The 20,394-nt window shown below is 31.9% G+C and overlaps 2 protein-coding genes across 2 annotated transcripts; one reads left to right on the forward strand and one right to left on the reverse strand.

Moving 5' to 3' along the window:
• The first annotated feature begins 18,082 nt into the window (after positions 1–18,082).
• On the forward strand, positions 18,083–18,800 carry LOC120271910 (late embryogenesis abundant protein At5g17165-like). The gene is made up of 2 exons (XM_039278594.1): positions 18,083–18,264; positions 18,392–18,800. The coding sequence occupies exons 1-2, from the start codon at positions 18,185–18,187 to the stop codon at positions 18,639–18,641; spliced, it is 330 nt and encodes a 109-aa protein (XP_039134528.1). The 5' UTR covers positions 18,083–18,184; the 3' UTR covers positions 18,642–18,800.
• On the reverse strand, positions 18,763–20,277 carry LOC120271539 (pentatricopeptide repeat-containing protein At1g08070, chloroplastic-like). Its single transcript, XM_039278230.1, has one exon. The coding sequence runs from the start codon at positions 20,275–20,277 to the stop codon at positions 18,763–18,765; it is 1,515 nt and encodes a 504-aa protein (XP_039134164.1).
• Positions 20,278–20,394: the final 117 nt, after the last annotated feature.

Consider the following 20,394-nt stretch of genomic DNA (forward strand, 5'->3'; position numbering starts at 1 on the left):
TAGCGATGGCCACGGTGAAGGTTTAGAGAGTTTTCTAGACCACGTTATGTTGGATGAGTGTTGGGTACTGCTTATTACTGAATTTGAGATTTATCCAGGGTGTTTCTTTTGCATTGTTATCTTGAATGTGTGGTGAGGGGGCAAAGCCCAGCTGTCGCTCTGAGGAGGGCAATCTCTCACAAAATTTGTATTTTCTGAGAAATTGATTTGATATTGATTTATGTTTCAAAAGCTATTTAAAGTTGTATTTTTGCCAAAATTCTGGTGTTTGTGAAAGTTTGGAAGTTATTTGAGAAAAATTGATCTTTATATATATTATATACGCTACTTTAATTATTTTAAATTATTGAGCCACTATCGACCAACTGAATGTGCTACGGTTGCAGGAGTAAGACCCTACTAGTTAGCATGTGTGAGTATAGAGTCAGTCAAGGCTGAGTTCAGGGTTACAGTGGATCCCTGTTTTTTTTTTTTAATTGTTGGTATCGTGATTGTGTAGCAGTTGTACCCGCATGTTGGAGTAATTATGCTTATTGTATCCGTGTATTTGATTCTTGTAGGCATGTAAAGTTGTTAATCATGTTCTGTAAGTTTGATTTGGCTGTTCAAGTGGGTCAGTTTTCCAGTTAAAATGAATTTTTAACTGATGGGTGCCACATTTACCTTGGTAGAAGGGGTGGGTGTGACACAATCGCTTTTTTGTTTTGCAATCTATACTTTTCTATATGTCGGTGTATAACTATATTGGTTCTTGATCTCTGCTATCAATACAGAGACATTGATATATGGCTTCTCCTTGACCAGTGCCTGTATATAGCGGGAAATCATAATTGGATCTAGCTTTGAATGATCTTGGGGGACCATTGTTGTTGTACAAATGTGTGGGTTGTTGTATTTTGTAATCTCCTAAATCTGCTTCCTCTTGCTATAGGATCGCAAACTCTCCAACTGCATCTACCGCCATATAACTTGCATCTTCCAAAATATCGAGTTGTATCCGACTTGATTACTTTATATTCCAGGGACTTTGGCAAGCAATAATTCTTAATTGTTATTACACCATCATTTTTGTTTTGAAACTATATACCTACATGCAAATCTCCATCTGCCATTGCCCCTCTTAATGTGTTGACATATAGTTAAGGGTATTTAGGAAATTCTAGTGCAGACGTTGCTTCTAAATCAAGTGCCCTCATATGTGACAGAGGCTCATATGGTGTTATCGCCATTTCTAAGCTCTATCTTTATATGCTAGCATCTTCCGCATTGTAATCTTCTAAGCTTGCTTCGTTATTGTCTGTATAGTTATTCTCATCTTGGTCATCTCTACTTGAACTCCCATATTCACCAAATTCATTTTCATGACTAGCAGTGTTATCAGTTCTATGGTGTGTTGATGTGCTTAATGGTTGCTATAAAGCATTGAAATTGAAATTGAAATTGTGTTGTAGATTATCCTATGCCCTTCATTCTGCTCAAAGCTTTTCTGGTGGAATGTTGTCATCTCTATTAATTTGCTATTGAGAAAAACCACCAGTGGAAGTCACAACACCAAGCTCCACATACAATTCTATAACTTGAACATCATGAAATGCTTGGTGACAACTGAACATCATCTGAACATCTCGATCATTATGTAATATAAAAGACCGATAGTAGATCTTACCTTGACTTGAGGAAATAGGTATATGGTATTTGATATGTGTAATTATTTGATCATTTGTAATTTCTATATTTTCTTTAATAATTCTCTTTAAATTGGCTAAAGAGATATCATTTTCTATATAAAAACAAGAATGTTCATCCGATGAAAATATTGCCATCTCTTCACTTGTAGTGATTGAACCATTATAGTAAAACCAAAGCAAGTGATGTTTCTGCCGTTGGAGAAAATGAAAAAAAAAAGTGACTTTAGTGGGAGTAAATATGTACACAAAAAAAACGGAGGAAGCTTATATGAAAGTCAACTGGTCAACACAGATAAAAAAACATACCTAGGTCCATTGATCAAGATTTAGTAATTAGCAATCGTAGTGGAAGCTTGTTCTTTCGTCAAGAGTCCCTGCGGCCCTTGGTCGGTGCTCCTCTCGACCAAGGTTGTCTCCTTTGTTTAGTATGACAAGAATATAAATTTTGCTTGATTTAATGTAAAATAAATAAAATAACTTTGCAAGAAAATAAAAAAACTACAATGACAAAAATTTTAAAGAAGAATTTCTTTCTTACAAAAATACTTGTGTGTTTTAGAAAGGGGACTTGGAGGGTTTATATAGGCCTCCACCTAACAAATGGATGGTTAAGATCAATTTCATCCAATGTCTCTTATGAATGGGGTAGGTGTCACATGCCACCAATAATTCATTCTAACAACCCCCAATAAATAAGTCAATGAAAAAATTAATGGAAACTATAAGGGCATAAATATATTTATATTTTTAATTTAAAAAATATCTAGTTTTTTTAAAAAAAATAAAAATTTAAAATTTAAAAAACTAATGGGGCCTTGGTTTTTTTAAAAAATAATATTTAAATATTAAAAAAAGAAGTGGACCTTTAACTTTAAAAAAATATTAAAAAAATAATTTCATAAATGCATATTTCGGTAAATAATTTAATAAAAAAGTATTATTTTAATAAAAAACCTAAATTTGAGGCTTTTTCTATATCTTGGGTGATATTGGGTATATGTGATTCATTTGGACTAGGTTACGGTGAAGTAACATTGTTGGTCAAACTAGTAACTTACTCGTTTTTTTTTTCCATATTTGGATTAGGTTTGTCCTAAAGGTTGAAAAAAATCATATTTAAACTTGGGTTAGAGAGATAAATGAGACTATTGTCGCAATGTAGGAAAAAGGCATGAATTGGGTGTATGTACAATGAATTGTCTATATTTTCAAAAATATATGTATATATATATATATAAACAAAGGATGGATGGTAGCTATACGAGGGCAAAAAAAGATTAAGGGTTCGTTTGATACGCAAAATTTTGAGGTACACGAAGCACAACTTCTCTTGTTCTTCGTTTGATTTGTAAAAAGGTTGGGAGTACATCACAAGGCAAAGTCAGAATACAGCACAAGTAGGCAAAAATTTTGTACCACCAAAACCTCGTTACAAAAAATTTATCGTGGTACAACACAACTAAAAGACTAGACTACCCTTAATAAACATTAAAAATTACAATCATGTATTCTACATCCCACGACGCTTAAGCCCCCGATCTTGCACCTCCTTCTCTTCCTTCGCCGACACACTTTCTCATCTTCATGGTCTGATCTCCCACTCTCTCGATCTCCTTTCTTCCTCTTTTACTCCTATTTTTCTTTCTTCTTATTTTTTATTTGCTCCCTCGTCTCTCAAAAATTTTAAGACCTTTTAAAAATTTTAGAGTTTCCAGGGACTCTCCCAAAAGAGAGATTGATTAAGAATTCACGCTGAAAAGATACGCGTCGTTGAGATTATAGGTTTAATTATATTTATGATTGATTTATAATTATTTTTCATATTTTATAGTTTCCTTGATGGTATTTGTGTTTTCATTTTATTTTGAATAATATATAATTTTTTTAATACAATAGGATGTAGTTTTATCTAAATTTATATTTGATTTCTATATAATATAAATAAAAGTGATAATTATCTTGATCAATATCTTAAAAGTAAAATGTTAAATCATAAAAATTAACATAATTTTTTTTTATATTTATATCCAAAAATTGAAAATTTAAATTGTAATATATATATTTTTCATGTTGATGCACATAATATAAAACAATTATATTTTTAATAAAAATATTTATGAAAATTAATTGTTTGGTTCCATGACATCTTACAAATTAATTTTTATATTTAAAGTCTATTGGTTGGCAACTTGAAAATTTTTACAAATTAGTACATATAATATTAAAAATTTATAATTTTAGAAAATCAAATTTACAAATTTTATTATTTAATCTCTTGACATTTTGTAAATTTGTTTATATAGTAAAAACAATGTGAAAATTAATTTTTTGATGCCTTATTTTCTTAAAATAGTGTATATAATATAAAAAATATAATTATGATTTAATAAGATTATTAATTATAAATTAGGTTATATAGATTATAGATTGTTGTATATTAAATAAGATTATAGAGCAGCAAATTTTATTGTTTAGTAGATTGACATATTAACCCAATTTAGCATGTATTTTTTAGTAATAAAATATTTTTTTCTATATTTTAGAAATTAAAAAAAATACAATATGATTTAATAAGTTGATTAATTATACAAAATTTAATTAGGTTAATATTGAAATTGAGAAAAAACTTTGAAATTTACTTGTGAAATTGTTTATTGTAAAACAAACATAAGATAGTATAAAGGGCATCATAAGTAAATTTACACTAATTTGTCTAGTATTTGTAAAAATCAAACAAAGAACTGTACAAAATTTTTTATGTTGTCCATAAGATATCAAACAAGGTACAACATAAGTAGTTGTGTTGTACTGTACCGCTTGTGCTGTAAAAAGTTATGTATCAAACGCACCATAAGAACATAACTAGAATGAAAGGTTACTCACAAATGTGCAAGAATGTGTAATAATAGAGGATGCCATATAGCACGACTAACTTAAATATGGAGCAAAGGGTAAATGTAGCTTCAAATGATTACACACATGAGTCCATTCCTAGTATGGTGCTTATAGATAACTAATATGATACAATAACAATCGATAACGTAAAACCACATATATTCATTTGAGATAAAGATTCATTAACCTTTAATAAATGGAGTGGTTGAATGTTTAAATTAACAAGCTTGTTGAGTCGATAGTTTGTAAAAAAGAGTAATTGTCTTTATCCATGTGAAGAGCAATACGTCCAGGTTCACAATAAAATGTGTTAGCTCCAAGGTTGTCAGACCCGGCCAGCATTGATCCAGCTAAGTCTAGAGGTCAGGGGTTAGTTGTTTCAACCGAGTTGAACCGAAGTTGAACCAGGGTCAAAAATAAAATATAAAAAAAATATTATAATAATTAATAATGAGCTAATATAATATTAAAACCATAATTATAATATAAAAACTACTTGATATTTAAATTGATAAATGACCTTATATACACTAGTGTTTTCTAATTATGTCATATTTTTACATTTTTAAATATTTACAAATTTAATATATTAATATATAATTATCGAACTTCTCTCGGTGTTTTTATTTATTTATTTGTTTATTGGTTGATTTTGTCAGAATAGATACAAAATTTAATTCACTAATTCTTATCTTTTTATATAGATGATACATTTTATCAATAAATTATATAACTTATCCGATCTCAATTGAGTTTTTATTTTGTTTTAATTTTTTTTAAATTTTTTATTTAGTTAGAATATTTTATTTTTACATTTTTATAATAAAATTACACTCATTTATTATTTTATTTTTTGAATAAAATAAATTTTTAGAAAGTATTTTCCATAACATATTAATGGATTTTATTTTTAAATTTTCTTGTTATGTTTATGATGTGTGTATGTATATATTGTAATTCTATTTATTGATTATAAATTGAAAATTAATATAAATATATATATATATATATATGATTTTGTGGTTTTTAATAAGAAAATAATAATAAAGTATTAAATATTGTAAAAAAAAAAATGTTAACATTGTGACCTGCTTGAACTGCTCTGGTCAACTGGTTAACACCGGGTTTTTCCATGCTCGGTTCAATGGGGTATACCTAGGTCGGCCACATGGCCAGTTCTTGGTTTTTCCGATTGAACTGGCTGGGTTGGTCTAGGTTTGACTACCTTGGTTAGCTCAAATTGTACTTAACCTCTTCTTGCTTTGATTTCATCTAGAATATCCCTATAGGTTGTGAAAGATGGGGTAAAAATCTTAAGAGGTCACCAAACTATACCCATGTTTCACTTTGGATACCAAGCTTCAATTTGTATCTTTTTTATCACTCTACTTCGATTTGATTTCAACGAGAGGATATTCGAGGGATTTCGGTGAGAAATGTCAAATGTGAACACTAGATAAGTTACGTGGAGAGCATTTGACACATCATATGCTGATTAGAACTAGCATTGTCACTCCCAAAGGCCACATCATTCATCCAAGTGCCATTAAATTTTATGTTGACATGACTTTTAGAGTGATGTGGCTAGTCCACGTCAACATATGACAAGCCCAAATGCCTCAACATGGCTTATCCGGTGTCTATATCTGACCTTTCTCACCAAAATCCATCGGGTACTCTTCTGTTGAAATCAAATTGAAGTAGGGTGACCAAAAATATACAAATTGAAATTTGATATCCAAATTGAAATTTGATATCCAAATTGAAATATGAGCATAGTTTGGTTACCTCTCAAGAGTTTTACCCGAAAAGATGCCAAACACCGCTAGTTATAGCAATGAAAGAATCTAATTTAATAATCAACATTATATTGAGATGCTGATCTATGAACTAATACTACTGACATTAAAAGTTGAACTTAGCCTGAGCATCACACAAGCGTAAAGGTTTGAAAGGGAAGAATAAGGCTTTCAAAAGTATATTCCGATCATGGAGGCAATCTTATACTGAATTGTAGATGTATGTTAGTACTTTAGTAAGTTCAATGGCGAATCCAAGAATTTTATGTACTGGGGTCCATATATAATACATGTTTGTCATATAAAAAAAATATTTGCATTGCAAATTTGGTGATGATAAACAAATCAAATATTAAGTATATTTAACGATGACAAAAAAAAAATCAAAATCAAAATCAAAATATTAGTCTCCTCACACTAGAATAATTCAATGCTCAAATTTTCCTACATAAAATAAGGTCTAATTTGACTTCACAATTTCAAAATGAAACTCACTAAATTAACAATTGCAATCATCCAGACATGAGTAAAAATTCAATTATATTTAAATCCTATAGATGCTCTAGTGATGAATAACCAAACAAAAATACGCAAAAATAGTGAATAAATACATAAAATATAATCCAATCTAAACAATAGATGCAAATAATCCTATAAATAAGTGAAAAATCACCTACCTAAAAAGCTTTTGGCTGAATTATTGTTTTTGTATCAGAATAAGAACAAAATAGTTTGATTGTTTGAATAGTAGGAGAGATCGTTAGTTGGACGGTCTATGAAAAACTAAAGCAAAAGTAAAATTTGGGAAAGGAGAGAAAAGGATTGGAATTTTTCATTAATATATTTAATTGATTTAAAAGGTTATGGACTCATGGGCCTTCTCTTCAATCATAAATTTATTAAAAAAATTTCTCCACTTTATTTAATAAGTTATGGCCTGATATCACAATAGGGACCATGTTCCATAAAGAATGGGGTCCATCCTCAATGTATATATAATACATAATACAATTTTTTTAAAAAAAATTGGGGTCCTTGGACCCCACTTCAGAACATGTGGATAAGCCTATGAGTAAGTTGTAAACTGATCAATATCTTTGATTCTAATTCTGAATGGAATTATGGATGGGAGTGTTTTAAGACGATGTCTTGAGCATTTGGGCTAACTATTATTGATTTAAATTCTCTCTACCATGTTCTCCTAATAGATGGACATTTACAATGGGAAGAATAAAAAAAACTCTATTGATGATGACATGATAAAATGCTAAAGATCACTATTCTCTTACGTATTCACCATAGTTAAGGAGGCTTTTGGTACTTTACCATAGAAGTATTGTAATGGAATTTAATTGACGGGAAAGTAATTCCAAGGAAAATATCATTTTTTTTATTTCGCGTGCATTGAAAAAATTGATTAAATTAATGGGAAAGAAATATTTTTTGTGTTTGATGTGAGAAAACATTATTTGGAATTTGTTGTCATAATGACAGAAATACCCTTACATTATTATACTAATCTAGGGCTTCATGAACACCAACCAAATCAAAACAAACACTAGGAAATTGGAATGCAAAGAAGAAAATTAAGAGAGATTCATGTACCGAATCCTCCTACAATCTCTTTCAAAAATGGAGCGCAACGGAGATCTCATAATTTTTCCTTCGATTCTTAATTGCTTGTCACTGAGATTTCTAAAGAAAGAGAGTAATGAATGCCTTGCAAGTGTACAGGGTCGTCAAGTAATACCCTGTACGTGACATAGGGGTTGTATTCCACTGGGTCAAAGAACTACTATTACTTCCCTTTTGTCTATTTCCTAACCTAACACTTCGAATGATGAACAGTAATTACAAAAAAAAAACTAAAATAAAGTCTGGGCTACTATTACACACAATTGGAATTCAAGGGAGAACCAAACACGAGAAGGGATCATTTGGACAAGGAATTCTCAAGGACTGTCATTAAGCCCTAAACTAAGGATGAAATGTCTAAATGGTGGGTTGGACCGAGAGATTCCTAAAGTAGGTTAATCCCGAATCCCTCGATGATTAACCTTTAATCTCATACGAGTGTCGACCGGAATCTCTTTAGTCAACTCTTCCTACGATTGCAATGCACTTAGAGAAATCTCTAATTAGGAGTAAACACTCTTCTAGGTTTAAGCCTAAAGTTTGGAAGGCTACCAAATACAAAAAATCCCTCAGCGAATTGGTACATGATACCCTTTTCAATCTATGTCAGTCTAATACAAGGGCGCATCCCGTGCTTCCAAGTACAATTTAGAAATTGAATTGTAGAGTTTTCATGTGATCCAAGACAATGAGGTACACATAGAATGAATCAAATACCACAAGATTATACAAGAGAACTCAATCATCAAATATTACATCAATAAATATGATCATCAAAAGTTACACAAAATAACCCTAAGGTTCATCAAGTCCAAACCACAAAATAAGTTAGTTCCTCATGAATAAGGAACACTCATACAACTCCAACGAAAATAAATACAGGAAAGAAGTATGAAATACTCCCTCTAACTTTGGATTACTTTGGATGGATGAAAATCTTGAAAGTTTGCCAAAAACGTGGCCAAGATCTCTCTTCAAAAGGTTCATTGATGCTTTAGATCTTCCCTAAATCTCTTTCTTTGATGATTGTCTACCTCTTGGTGAAGATCGTGCGGTAGATTGTTGGAAAACGCCCCCAAGAAGGCGGGGCGGCGGCCCAAGAAGCCAAGGAACCAAGAATGCTCCTCAAAGATGCTCAAATTTCCTTTTAAAACCTTTATGCCCGAGCCTTACAACCAACCATGTGGGCGCATGGATTGCTCGTAAGGTCCCAACCTTTTGTGCATAAAATCTGGTGCTACAGTGTCTGCCACAGTAATCTAACTACAGTAGCGGACGCCAAAATTCTCCTGCTAACCTCATATGCAATCTATGCAGGCGCATGGCAGCCTATGAGGCTCCTAGCTAAGTCTCTGTAGTTGCAGACATTCTTCATGCTACGGTAACAACTACAGTAACTGAAGCTCTAAAACGTCATTTCTTATGCGGATTTCTTCTTAAATATGTTCTTGAGCTCACCTTGTCTTTTTTAAGTCATGTAACACAAATAAAACCAATTTAAACACAAACAAGCATTGATTCAACAAGAAAGAATGCAAATAGTACAAGAGTTATATGCATAAATACGTACATTTAGACACTTATCAGAGAGTAAGAGATGTGCACATATTGATGGAGATGTCACCAGAGTAGCCCACGTCAAGGACTAAAACTAATGTTGGACAATATCATTAAAGCGATGTTAAAAGAGAAAAACACTAGGCTAGAAAGTAATTGTGATGAAAGAGTGAGGCCATTTTCAACAATATTTAGTAGGTTCACATTCTATTCCCATGAGAATCTCACTTTCCCTCAATTTGAGTGAATGTGACTTCCATTGTAATGTTATTTTCTAGAGAAAATGCTCAACCAAACATGGTGCCTTATATTGAACTCATCTCCCCTGGTTCTGGAACCAGGGAATACTCTAGTTCCAACCTATTAAAACTTGACATGTGTCCCCAATCACAATAGAGAAAATATAATAACATCACATAGGACACGTGTCAGAATATGATAAGCTGGAACCAGTGTATTTCCTGGTTCCAGAACCAGAGGAGATGAACTCCCTTATATTACTTTCCAAGGAAAGCGCCAACTTTCTCACGTACAAAATGCCACTAAAAGTGAGAATTAAAAAAGTTGGTTGTGGTTATTAAATAATGTATATAGAACATTAGATCCAACTCATCATACGTGTATTATCTCTAATAGATTTAAAGTAATATCAACATTATCTGCGATGCTTCCCCTCCACAACATCGTCAACTTCATCAATATTTTTTGTCACATATTTCTCATGGTTGGTTGCAGAGCCGGTCTTAGAGAAAATGAGGCCCTAGGCAAGATATAATATAAAGTTAAAAATATTTTTATTAAATAAAAAAATTACATAACAAAAATAAAAAAATAAATTATTATTATTATTAACAATAAATAAAATATTAACATGAAAAAAAAATCTAGAAATTTGATATTCTTCTTTCGTCCATTGGTTAATTACCTGTAATGCAACAAAAAATTTAGTTAAAGTTCACTTTTCTTGCCTTCTTAGATGCAAAATTATTTATCAAATTTTGATATTCAAGTTGACATACTAAATTTTTCTCAATAGAAATAATGGCAAATCCATTTAATCTTTCTTGTGACATAGTTGACCGTCAAAATGATTTTATTAACATTAATTTCGAAAAACTTCTTTCTGCCAAAGCAACTGTAATAGGTATAGTCAATAATATTCTATAAGCAATCCAAGAATTTGAAAACGAGTTTGATTTTTGTATAAAATTAAGAACTTCAAGCGGTGATTTTATTTCCTTTTGAAAAACTTCTTTTAAAACCTTCAACTCATAAAATAAATCCAAACCATCAATTTAAAAAATGTGTTTTGTTTTAGAAAACCCTCAAGATTAATACAATATCTTTTCAATTGATTATCATCTAAAAACTTTAATTTTTCTAAATCATGTAAAAAACCAAAAACATCTTCATATATTTTGAAATGTTCAAATCGACTCTCAAAAGAAGAAATAGCTTGATCAACTACACAAATAAAATAATTAATTCTAAAATCATCTTCAGGCAAATGTGTCATTTCATTAGTATCATTTTCCTCAAATTGTTTTTTCTACGAATTATTCTTTTTTCACGAAACACGGGTTCAATATTCATTTGAGTTGCTATTTCTTTAGCTAAAATTAATGCTGCTACAAATATATTTTCTCTATAATTATTAAGAAATGTAAGAAGAGCTTTTAATTGATTAATAGAAACATCAATTTGCCTATCTTTGGATTGTAGTGTTTTACTAACAACATTAACAACAACTAACAAATCATACCAAATAACCATGCCCAGCAAAGAATTCAAAGTTTTCAAGCTCATATGAAGCCAAACAATTAGCTTTACTATTTGTTTTGGGTCATCATTGGCTTTTACTAATTCAAATAAAGCATCTCTTATTTCAGGAGCTTGAAACCTAATTGCTTTAACACTTTCAATACGACTCTCTCAACGAGTTTGCGATAATGGTTTAACAGTTAAATTAGGAACATGATCTTTTAAAATTCTTCATTTTTTTGTGGAAGAGGAAAAAATCGAATAAATACGTTGTAAAACTCCAAAAAAATATAATAGCTTTTGGACAACAATTAGCCATATTAGAAAGTAACAAATTAAGTGAATGACAACCACATGGTGTAAAAAAAGCTCTAGAATTGATATCAAGCAATTGTTTTTGTACCCCTTGATTTTTTCCTTTTATATTGGACCCATTATCATATCCTTGTCCCCTTACATCATTAATATTAAGATCAATATTTTTCACTATATTCATAAACTCCTCAAAAAACCCTTTCCCCGATGTATCTTCCACTTTTAAAAATTCTATAAAATATTCTTCTATTTTCATTGGAACCGATGAAACATCTACATATCTAAATATGAGAGACATTTGTTCTTGATGACTTACATCAGGAGTACAATCAAGTATGACAGAAAAATATTTTGCTCGCTTGATTTTATTCACAATTGTCGATTTTATTTCATTTGATAATAAATCAATCAATTCATTTTGAATTTTATGGCCAAGATAATGATCATGTATTTCACCAACTTGAATGCGTCTAACATGCTCTTGCATTACTGGATCAAATTCTGCAATCATTTCAATAAGATTCAAAAAATTTATGTTGCTATTTTCATAAATTTTTTCATTTGACCCTCGGAATGCCAAATTATTTTTTGCTAGAGTTTTGACAACAACAATAATTCTCAGCAACAGATTTCTCCAATGTTTTTTTTTTCTTTGTTGATTTGAACTTGCAATTTTTTATCAATTGTTTTTTCCTTTTGTAATCGTACCTCCAATTCTATCTAAGCAGTCATATTTATAATATGTTCATTAGATGTTTCATGTTGCTTGAGTTTGGCACTAAGATTTTTCCAATCATTACATCCATCATTAAGTAATTAAGAACTTAAATGTGAATTTGAAAACAACTTGCAACAAAAGCAAAATACTTTGTCTAATTTCTTTGAATAAACAAGCCATTTTCTATCATGACTTTCTCCATTTGGCAATTTTGTTAGTGTAATATATAATAGAAAAGTGTCGACAATTCTCATCTTTCAGAAAATCTAAATTTCTAGTTGTATCCCTGATAGGTCCTCGTTCAAAAATTAAATCTCTCAAGTTAGAATTGACATTTTTCCATTTTCCTGAATCATATTAATCTAATTCCACTTGTGAAGATATTTCATTTTGACATTCTTTGTTTTCCATATGAAATGTAGTTTATTCATTCTTTTCATTAGAAAGTGAAGGACTCTCAATATTGTCACTAGTGTAAGGATTTTGTTCATTGCACGTTTCATCTCCTTCCAACACATTACAGTGAATAGATTTATTTTCTAAATGTTCATCACATGTAATATTTTGTTTACTACTCGAAATTTTATTTTCAAGAGCACCTTTTTGAGATTGAATTAACTCGTCTACTCTTTTCTTTTTTTTTGCGTTTCTCATATCCAGATTCATATTTACTAGACATTCTATTTAAAAAAACAAACAATACAAGATAATAAAAATGATAATATTATATAAAAAAAACAACTGATTAAAGTAGAGATCTTTTCCACGTTTCCATGATTCCACAATTCCACGACCACTATAAGAGAATAAAAATAAAATCAATCAACTACTTAATGTAGTAAAAATAAGAAACAATGTATTTAAATTATAAAAAAATATCAAAATAAAATTGAAACCATACCTCTTTTCCTTGTACACAATATCCTTATGAATAAGAAAAGATATTGATTGAGATTGAAATACTAAAAAAAAAGCAATATAGGAAATTTGTCACCAAACGAGAATGAGAGTTTTTGTGAAAAAAAGGCATGTTTAACCCTTTAGATAGATTTATATTTTTATAGACTCATAGAGGTATTTTTTTAAAAAGTAGAATGCTAGAAGCCTAAAAGGCATTCTAACGTTACAATCATAATGTTAAAATTACAATCATTCTAACAAGAAGTTCATTATTCAATATCATAAAAGCTAAATTTATTACATATTGTATATTATCTTAAATTAATTAATTTTATGGTTTAAAAATATTAAATTTTCAAGATTATATTTATGTGCATAGATAATAGTAAATGAAATTTTATTTTTTAAAAAAAACATGCTCTATAAAATTCTGAGTCCCAAAATTTATTAATATTAATATAATCTTTATAGTTTTGGGAAAAAATAGTTAAGATTCTAAAAATTATAAATATAATTATATAGATATGATAATAACAAATAAAATTTTAAATGTAATTTTTTTAAAAAATGTGGGTCCTAAAAAAATAGATTTTATGATAAATTAAGTTTTATAGTTAAAAAATAATAATATTTTCAAAACCATAACGGTATAATTTATGTTGATTTGATAATAGTAAATGCAAATTTTACATAAGTTCAACAAAAAAAGAAAAAAAAAACATGCATTGTGGAGCCCTAGAAGATTGTGAGTCCCAAAAAAATTTATATTATCTTTATAGTTTTGAAACTTAAAGTAGTTAAGATTCACAAAATTATAATTATGTAGATATGATAATAATAAATAAAATTTTAAATATATTTTAAAAAACATGGGGCCCTAAACAATTATTTATCATTAAAAAATATAATATGATCGTAATTAAGTTTTATGATTTAAAAAAAATTAAAATTTTTTAAAAACAATAATTTTATGGTTAAGGTAATAGTGTTTTTGAAAATGAGGTTAGGATAATAGTAGATAAAACATTTTAAATATAATTTTTTTTAAAAAAAAATTTCTACATGAGGGCCCTCAAAAATTGTGGGGCCCTAGGCATAGGCCTTTGTGGCCTATGCCGTATGCCTAGGGCCGGCTCTGGTTGGTTGTGCATGTTTCTTATTCTTTAGGTTAATCTCTTCCAACCCATTATTGGCCGCCTAGAGATTAGAGAATTAATTAGTACTAAGAGTCCTAGTCCCTGTTGTTTGATGACCCTACCCCTCACGGGTACCACTTTACTACTGGTTATGATCCGTGCACTTGCGGAGAGTATAAATTATTTACTATAAAGTTATTGTTGATGGAATTTTTTCCACATATAAGTGTGGATTTATAGTTGCTCATTGATTCCCATGCGTACTGTTAGGAATGGTACAAGTGTGATTGCGGAAGCGTTTATCTTAGAATAACACAAAAGAGAAATCAAATTCAAGAAAAGAACCGATAGATTTAACGTGGGAAACCCAAGTACCGGGAGAAAAACCCACAATAGCAAAGGCCAAGAAAATCCACTAAGAAAATAAGAAAGAGTACAACAAACCCTCTCAAAGAGATATGAAGGAAGAACACTCTTTCTACAAATTTTGTGGAAATAGAATGGATGATTGTAATTACAAATACCATGAAGGAGGCTTATTTATAGGAATTGACTTGGAGGATTCTTAATAATGAAGATTGCTTAACAATAAAGAATTCTTCTTAACCATGATGTTTACTTCACAATGAAGAAATCTTCTAGATAACATTTGGCACATCAATCGAGACATGCCTTAGTGATGAAGAATTCCAATGGATGAGGATATAAGGCAACTTCAACACGTACATATCTCAATGGTGTATAGTGCTACAAATGTAAACATTAACTTATGCATGTTATGCACTCCTTTGTATATTGTAGGCTCTTATAGAGAAATCTATGCTCCATGTTTTTTGTTAGTGCAAAAGCACAAAGTTGAAATTCTTTGGCAACTTGTCCAACTAAAGATTCATGGTGATGAGTCATGCGGCAGCATAGCATTTGTAATGATGTGGCGTAGATAACAAGGTTTGGTGACATATCATTGAAGAAACAACAGCTTGAAAAAGATATTTTGGGCTATAAACTGTTAAAAGGCAAGGATGATCTCTACTTGAGGAGAAAGTAAGAGAAAGCCAAACTAGGCAATGGTTTGACTACTTGGAAGTCAGGTTCATATTGGAAGTATAGTTTGGTAAGTGGTTAAATATAGACATGATCTATATTTGGCAACAAAGCTTGGAGGGAGTTATTTAAAGATGAAGCTAAATATGGTTGGAGTTATTTAGAGATATGACTAAATATGATGACGATTGAAGACATATTTGTGAAGAACTAATCTTAGATGAATGCAAAATCAAGTTTGTTAACAAGAAGATTGTGAAGACTAAACTTGGATAAATGAAAGACCAAATTTAGTAGAAGATTTGAAGATAGTTAAAGACTATCATTAGTATGATGAAGATGCTCTATGATGGGCTATGACCCTTGAGAGGGTTTTGTTGACTGGAGTTTGAGGAGTTCAGTTAGTTGCTAGCAGGTCAAAATCTATAGGATTCAATGTCGATGCCATTCGACTCATACCCAACCAAGAAGGTTGGAAGCGTCTAGAGGTCACATTGCAACGGAAGCTAGAATTCAATCAAGGTAAATAGGAAGGTTACGTTCCAAGCTCAGTTGTAACTAGAGTTGCAACTTCTAAATTTAGAAAGTATTCAAGTTAGTAGCCATAGAGATTCTAAAAGTGAGAGGTTCTATTTTTGGGACAATGAGATGTCTATATAAGACCTTATTCTAAAGATTTAGGGTACACCACAAGAAGAAAGACCCAAGAGTGTGGGTGAGAGAGTGAATATCGGGCAATCAAGAGAGAGCGTGCTTGTTAACCTTGATGAGGATAAGCGAAAAACTTGTATCCATTAATGTTCCCGTCATTTAGTGGATTTATCTCCGAGCAATTAGCTCCCCAAAAATAGGCTACTGTTGAGCTTAACTTTGTAAAGAGTCTTTTGTGTCTTTTCTCTTGTTTTTGCGGTTGGTTGTGCATGTGCTTGCATGAATGTTCCCGTCATTTAGTGATTTTCCTTCAAGTGAGAGATTGTTGATATTGAGTGCATTTGGTCCATCTGGACTAAACTTTAGTAAAGCCAAATTCCAATACTGTCGGTGGATTAGCAATTAGATAGATTTTTTGTCATTCAATTAAATTTGATCCAAGAGTTGAAAATAATCTATATTTGAGCATGAGTTACAAAGATGATAAAGGATGGGAGAATAGCAAAGGAGAACGAAAAGAAGAGAAGTTGGAAGAAAGAGGAAAAAGAGAGTTATATTTTTAAGATTAAAAAGAGCTTTATTTTTAAGATCGAAAATAGCAAACTCTTATAACTTTGTTTGTTCTGTCTATTCTAAAAATTGTCTTATTATTGATTTATTACTAATGGATTCTTAATTTGAGGTCAGATTTATGTTTTCCTATAATTATAATTTCACAAAAATTAAGAAAAAAAATATCATTAACATTGTTCTCTCCTGAGTACATGGCATAATTTAGCATTCATGCTTCTAAATTAATTATTATTAACCATTCTTAGTAGTTACTAATTAATATTGAAAATCTATGTCCACACTCCTTTTCAATTTAATAAACTTGTGATTTATAAATATTTTTATATAATAACAAATAATAATAATAATAATAATAAATGTTAACTATTGCAATAACCAATCAATTAAAACACAGCTTGTGCACATTCCCTAAAAAAAACAGAAACAAAAAACACCTTCCATGTGAATATCAGAAATTCAACTCCTTTCCAATTTAATAAATGTATGACTTATAAATATTTTTATAATAATAATACTAATAATAATCTATGTTCATCTTACCAGTAACTCACTCTTATCATTTGGCCCAAGACCCACAGACTGACCTAAGGCCAGCCTAAATCCGATCCAAAGTTAATGTTTGACGGTTCAGTTAAAGCCGAACCCAAACAAACCTTGGATTGGATATGGATATCATTTTTAAATGATAGGCCGGCCCTTTTGGACTTTTTTTTAGGCTGATCCGACGGGTGGCCGATGAGCTAACCCATTGAATTTATTACTAAATATTAATAATATAATTTTTAAAAAATATCACAAAGAATATACAATGATAGAATGAGTAGGTTTCAACCTAGTTGGGATTTACCCATATCTTAGTTTTGCAATATTTTTCTCAAGTGAAAATTTAATAATACTAATCGATTAATAAAATTATTTATTTTTATTTATTTTTTATTTTTAAATCACTACAAAGATTAATTAAGTAAAATTAAAAAAAAATAACAGCGGGCAGATTCGAGCCGAATCCAATGGGTTGATCCTAGCCCGATCCAATAATTGATCTGAAAAATCAAGCACATGAGCTGGCTTTTTGGATCATGGGCTTCATATTTAAAATTTGGGCTAGCCCGGCCCATCCCAAACTATTTATGAAACTCGTCGGATTTGGGCTTGGGCTAAGTTAAAACCTAAATTTTTAAATCGGGAGGCCCGGCCTGGCCCAATGAGAAGAGTGACCAATAATTATTGCAATAACCAAACAACTAAAACATAGCATGTGTATATTCTCCTTAAAAAATAAATAATAAATAAATAAATAAATAATAAAAACCTTCTGTCTGAAAATATCAATGTAATGGATACAATTCCATTTATAAAAATATCATTAATACTAACCTTGTCAATGGCAACTTTTTTGTTTTTTGTTTTTTAACTCTCTCTCTCTCTTATCTCCTCTACACATATACAAATATTCCTGCCCTTCCACTATCACCATCACTGAAATCCCTAATTCCTCTCTGGTTATCCAAAATGGCAGCTACCCAACTATCAAAGTGGATCTCTACTAGAACTTCATCTTCCATCAAGCTCCTTCTCTTCCCTTCTTTCAGGCTCTCATTCTCTTTTCCATCAAATTATCTCTCTTTCAAATTTCAATCCATACATACACACACACACATATTATATATATATATATATCTTTTTTGATATCTGACAAAGAATGAAACATGGCTGCAGGAGAAGCATGCAAGAGAAAGTGACATACGAGAAGGAGGTGGAAGAACAAAGCAGAGTGCCAGCAACGTTGCCGGACGACGTGCTTGAGCTCGGCGCAGGCACAACCAGACCAGACAAGCCATGGACTCCCAACCCAAACACCGGCGTCTTTGGCCCCTCCGACAACAACACCACCACTTCCTCTACTGCTGACCAGCCTGTCTTCTCCCGCCCTCTTGATATCCTTGATGATGAACCTTCAACCGAGTAACCACCACCACTACCACTACAACTACTAGTACTAGTACTACTTATAACTATGTGTATGTGTTGTGATATATATGATTTTTGTTTTCCATTTGCTGTATGGTTTGTAACTTGTGTCTTTGAGATCAATGATAATATTTGAGATGAGTGTGAATGTTATGAAGCATGAGATGTATATCTTTTGTTTGAGGATGTGAGATTGAGCCCTTCTTGAACTCATGAACCTCTCCATTGATCTCAATCAGACTACACCCTGGTTCCTTCTTCTTCTTCTTCTTCTTTTTAGCTTTTCTCTTCTTACTCATCTCCATATGTTGACTACTTGCATCTCTTCCTCTCTTGGCCTCCTTGTATATGTTGGACATAAGCACATAATAGTCTTCATCTTCATTATCATTATCACTATCAACTTGTCTCATGATACTCTCAGCAAGTGAAACATTCCCATGAATCCTGCAAGCACTAAGTAAAGAACTCCACATTGCTGAATCTGGTTTGAAAGGCATGTTTTTGATTAAGTTCAAAGCCTCTTCTACAAGACCTGCTCTTGCTAGCATATCTGCAATGCAGCTGTAATGTTCCATTTGAGGTTCAATGCTGTGGATGCTTGACATGGATTGGAAATGACTAAGTCCAGTGGCAACAATGCCAGCATGGTTACACGCTGATAGAACCCCAATGAATGTGACTCTGTTCGGTTTAATGCCGGCTTTCAACATGTCTGCAAAGAGATGTAAAGCTTTCTCTCCACGGCCATGCATGGCGAGAGCTGTGATCATGCTTGTGTAGCTGTAAACATCTCTGTGCTTTGGTTTGATCGAAGTGAAGACACGGTGAGCTCGGTCTATGCTGCCGCATTTACCGTACATGTCAATCAGTGCATTTGCCATGAAATGGTTATTGATCAGTGTTTGGGATTGAGTGATGAGAGTGTGGAGCCACTGGCCAATGTCAAGAGTGCCGAGGTTAGCGCACGCATTGAGCATGGCGACGAGAGTAACTTGGTCTGGCTTCACACCGATGCGCTGCATTTTGCGGAACAGAGACAGGGCTTCTTTGAACTTGGCATTGCTTGTGAGGCCTGAGATGATTGAGTTCCAAGTGACGATGTTTCTCTCGGCCAGGCGTGTTCTGGTGAAGAGCTTGTAAGCTGTGTCTATGTCGCCGCATTTAGAGTACATTGAGATGAGCGCATTGCCTAGATGAATGTCATTGGCAATGCTAGTGTTGGTGTTGATGTAGGTGTGTAAATCCCGGGCAAGTTGGAGATTGCCGAGGGCGGCGCAGGCAGAGAGGACGACGGTGAGAGTAATTTGGTCGGGTTTGGTGTCAGGGGATGTATCGAGCATTTGGAAGAATAAGCGGATGGACTCGGACGGGGTACCGGACTTGGTGTATGCACGAATGAGAGTGGTCCAAGAGATGGTATCTCTGTGGGGAATTCTATCAAACAGGTTGCGCGCAGACGAAATGTCCCCAGAGATAGTGTATAGCTTGAGGAGGTTGTTGACAGAGTGAACATGGGAATCCAAAAGGCTCGTTTTGATGGCATGGGCATGAATGGCTTTGGTTTCACTCAGGGATAATGTTTTGGCCGGTGGGTTGAAGAGTGATGGGAGGGTGATAGTGCATGGGATCATTCTTCTCCACCTACTTCTCAAAATACTAGCCTTCTATACTTAAAAATGTCAAAACCGCTCACAGATTTTTTTTTAAATATTCCACACATTCTCAGCCATTTTTTTTAAATACTCCAC

Source organism: Dioscorea cayenensis, chromosome 11 (genome assembly GCF_009730915.1).
Source record: "Dioscorea cayenensis subsp. rotundata cultivar TDr96_F1 chromosome 11, TDr96_F1_v2_PseudoChromosome.rev07_lg8_w22 25.fasta, whole genome shotgun sequence".
Lineage (NCBI taxonomy): Eukaryota > Viridiplantae > Streptophyta > Magnoliopsida > Dioscoreales > Dioscoreaceae > Dioscorea > Dioscorea cayenensis.

Coding starts and splice junctions, on each gene's coding strand:
- LOC120271910 (XM_039278594.1), top strand. CDS start 18,185: ATGGCAGCTACCCAACTATCAAAGTGGATCTCTACTAGAACTTCATCT. Junction 18,265..18,391: donor CTTCTCTTCCCTTCTTTCAG/GCTCTCATTCTC, acceptor ACATGGCTGCAG/GAGAAGCATGCAAGAGAAAG.
- LOC120271539 (XM_039278230.1), bottom strand. CDS start 20,277: ATGATCCCATGCACTATCACCCTCCCATCACTCTTCAACCCACCGGCC.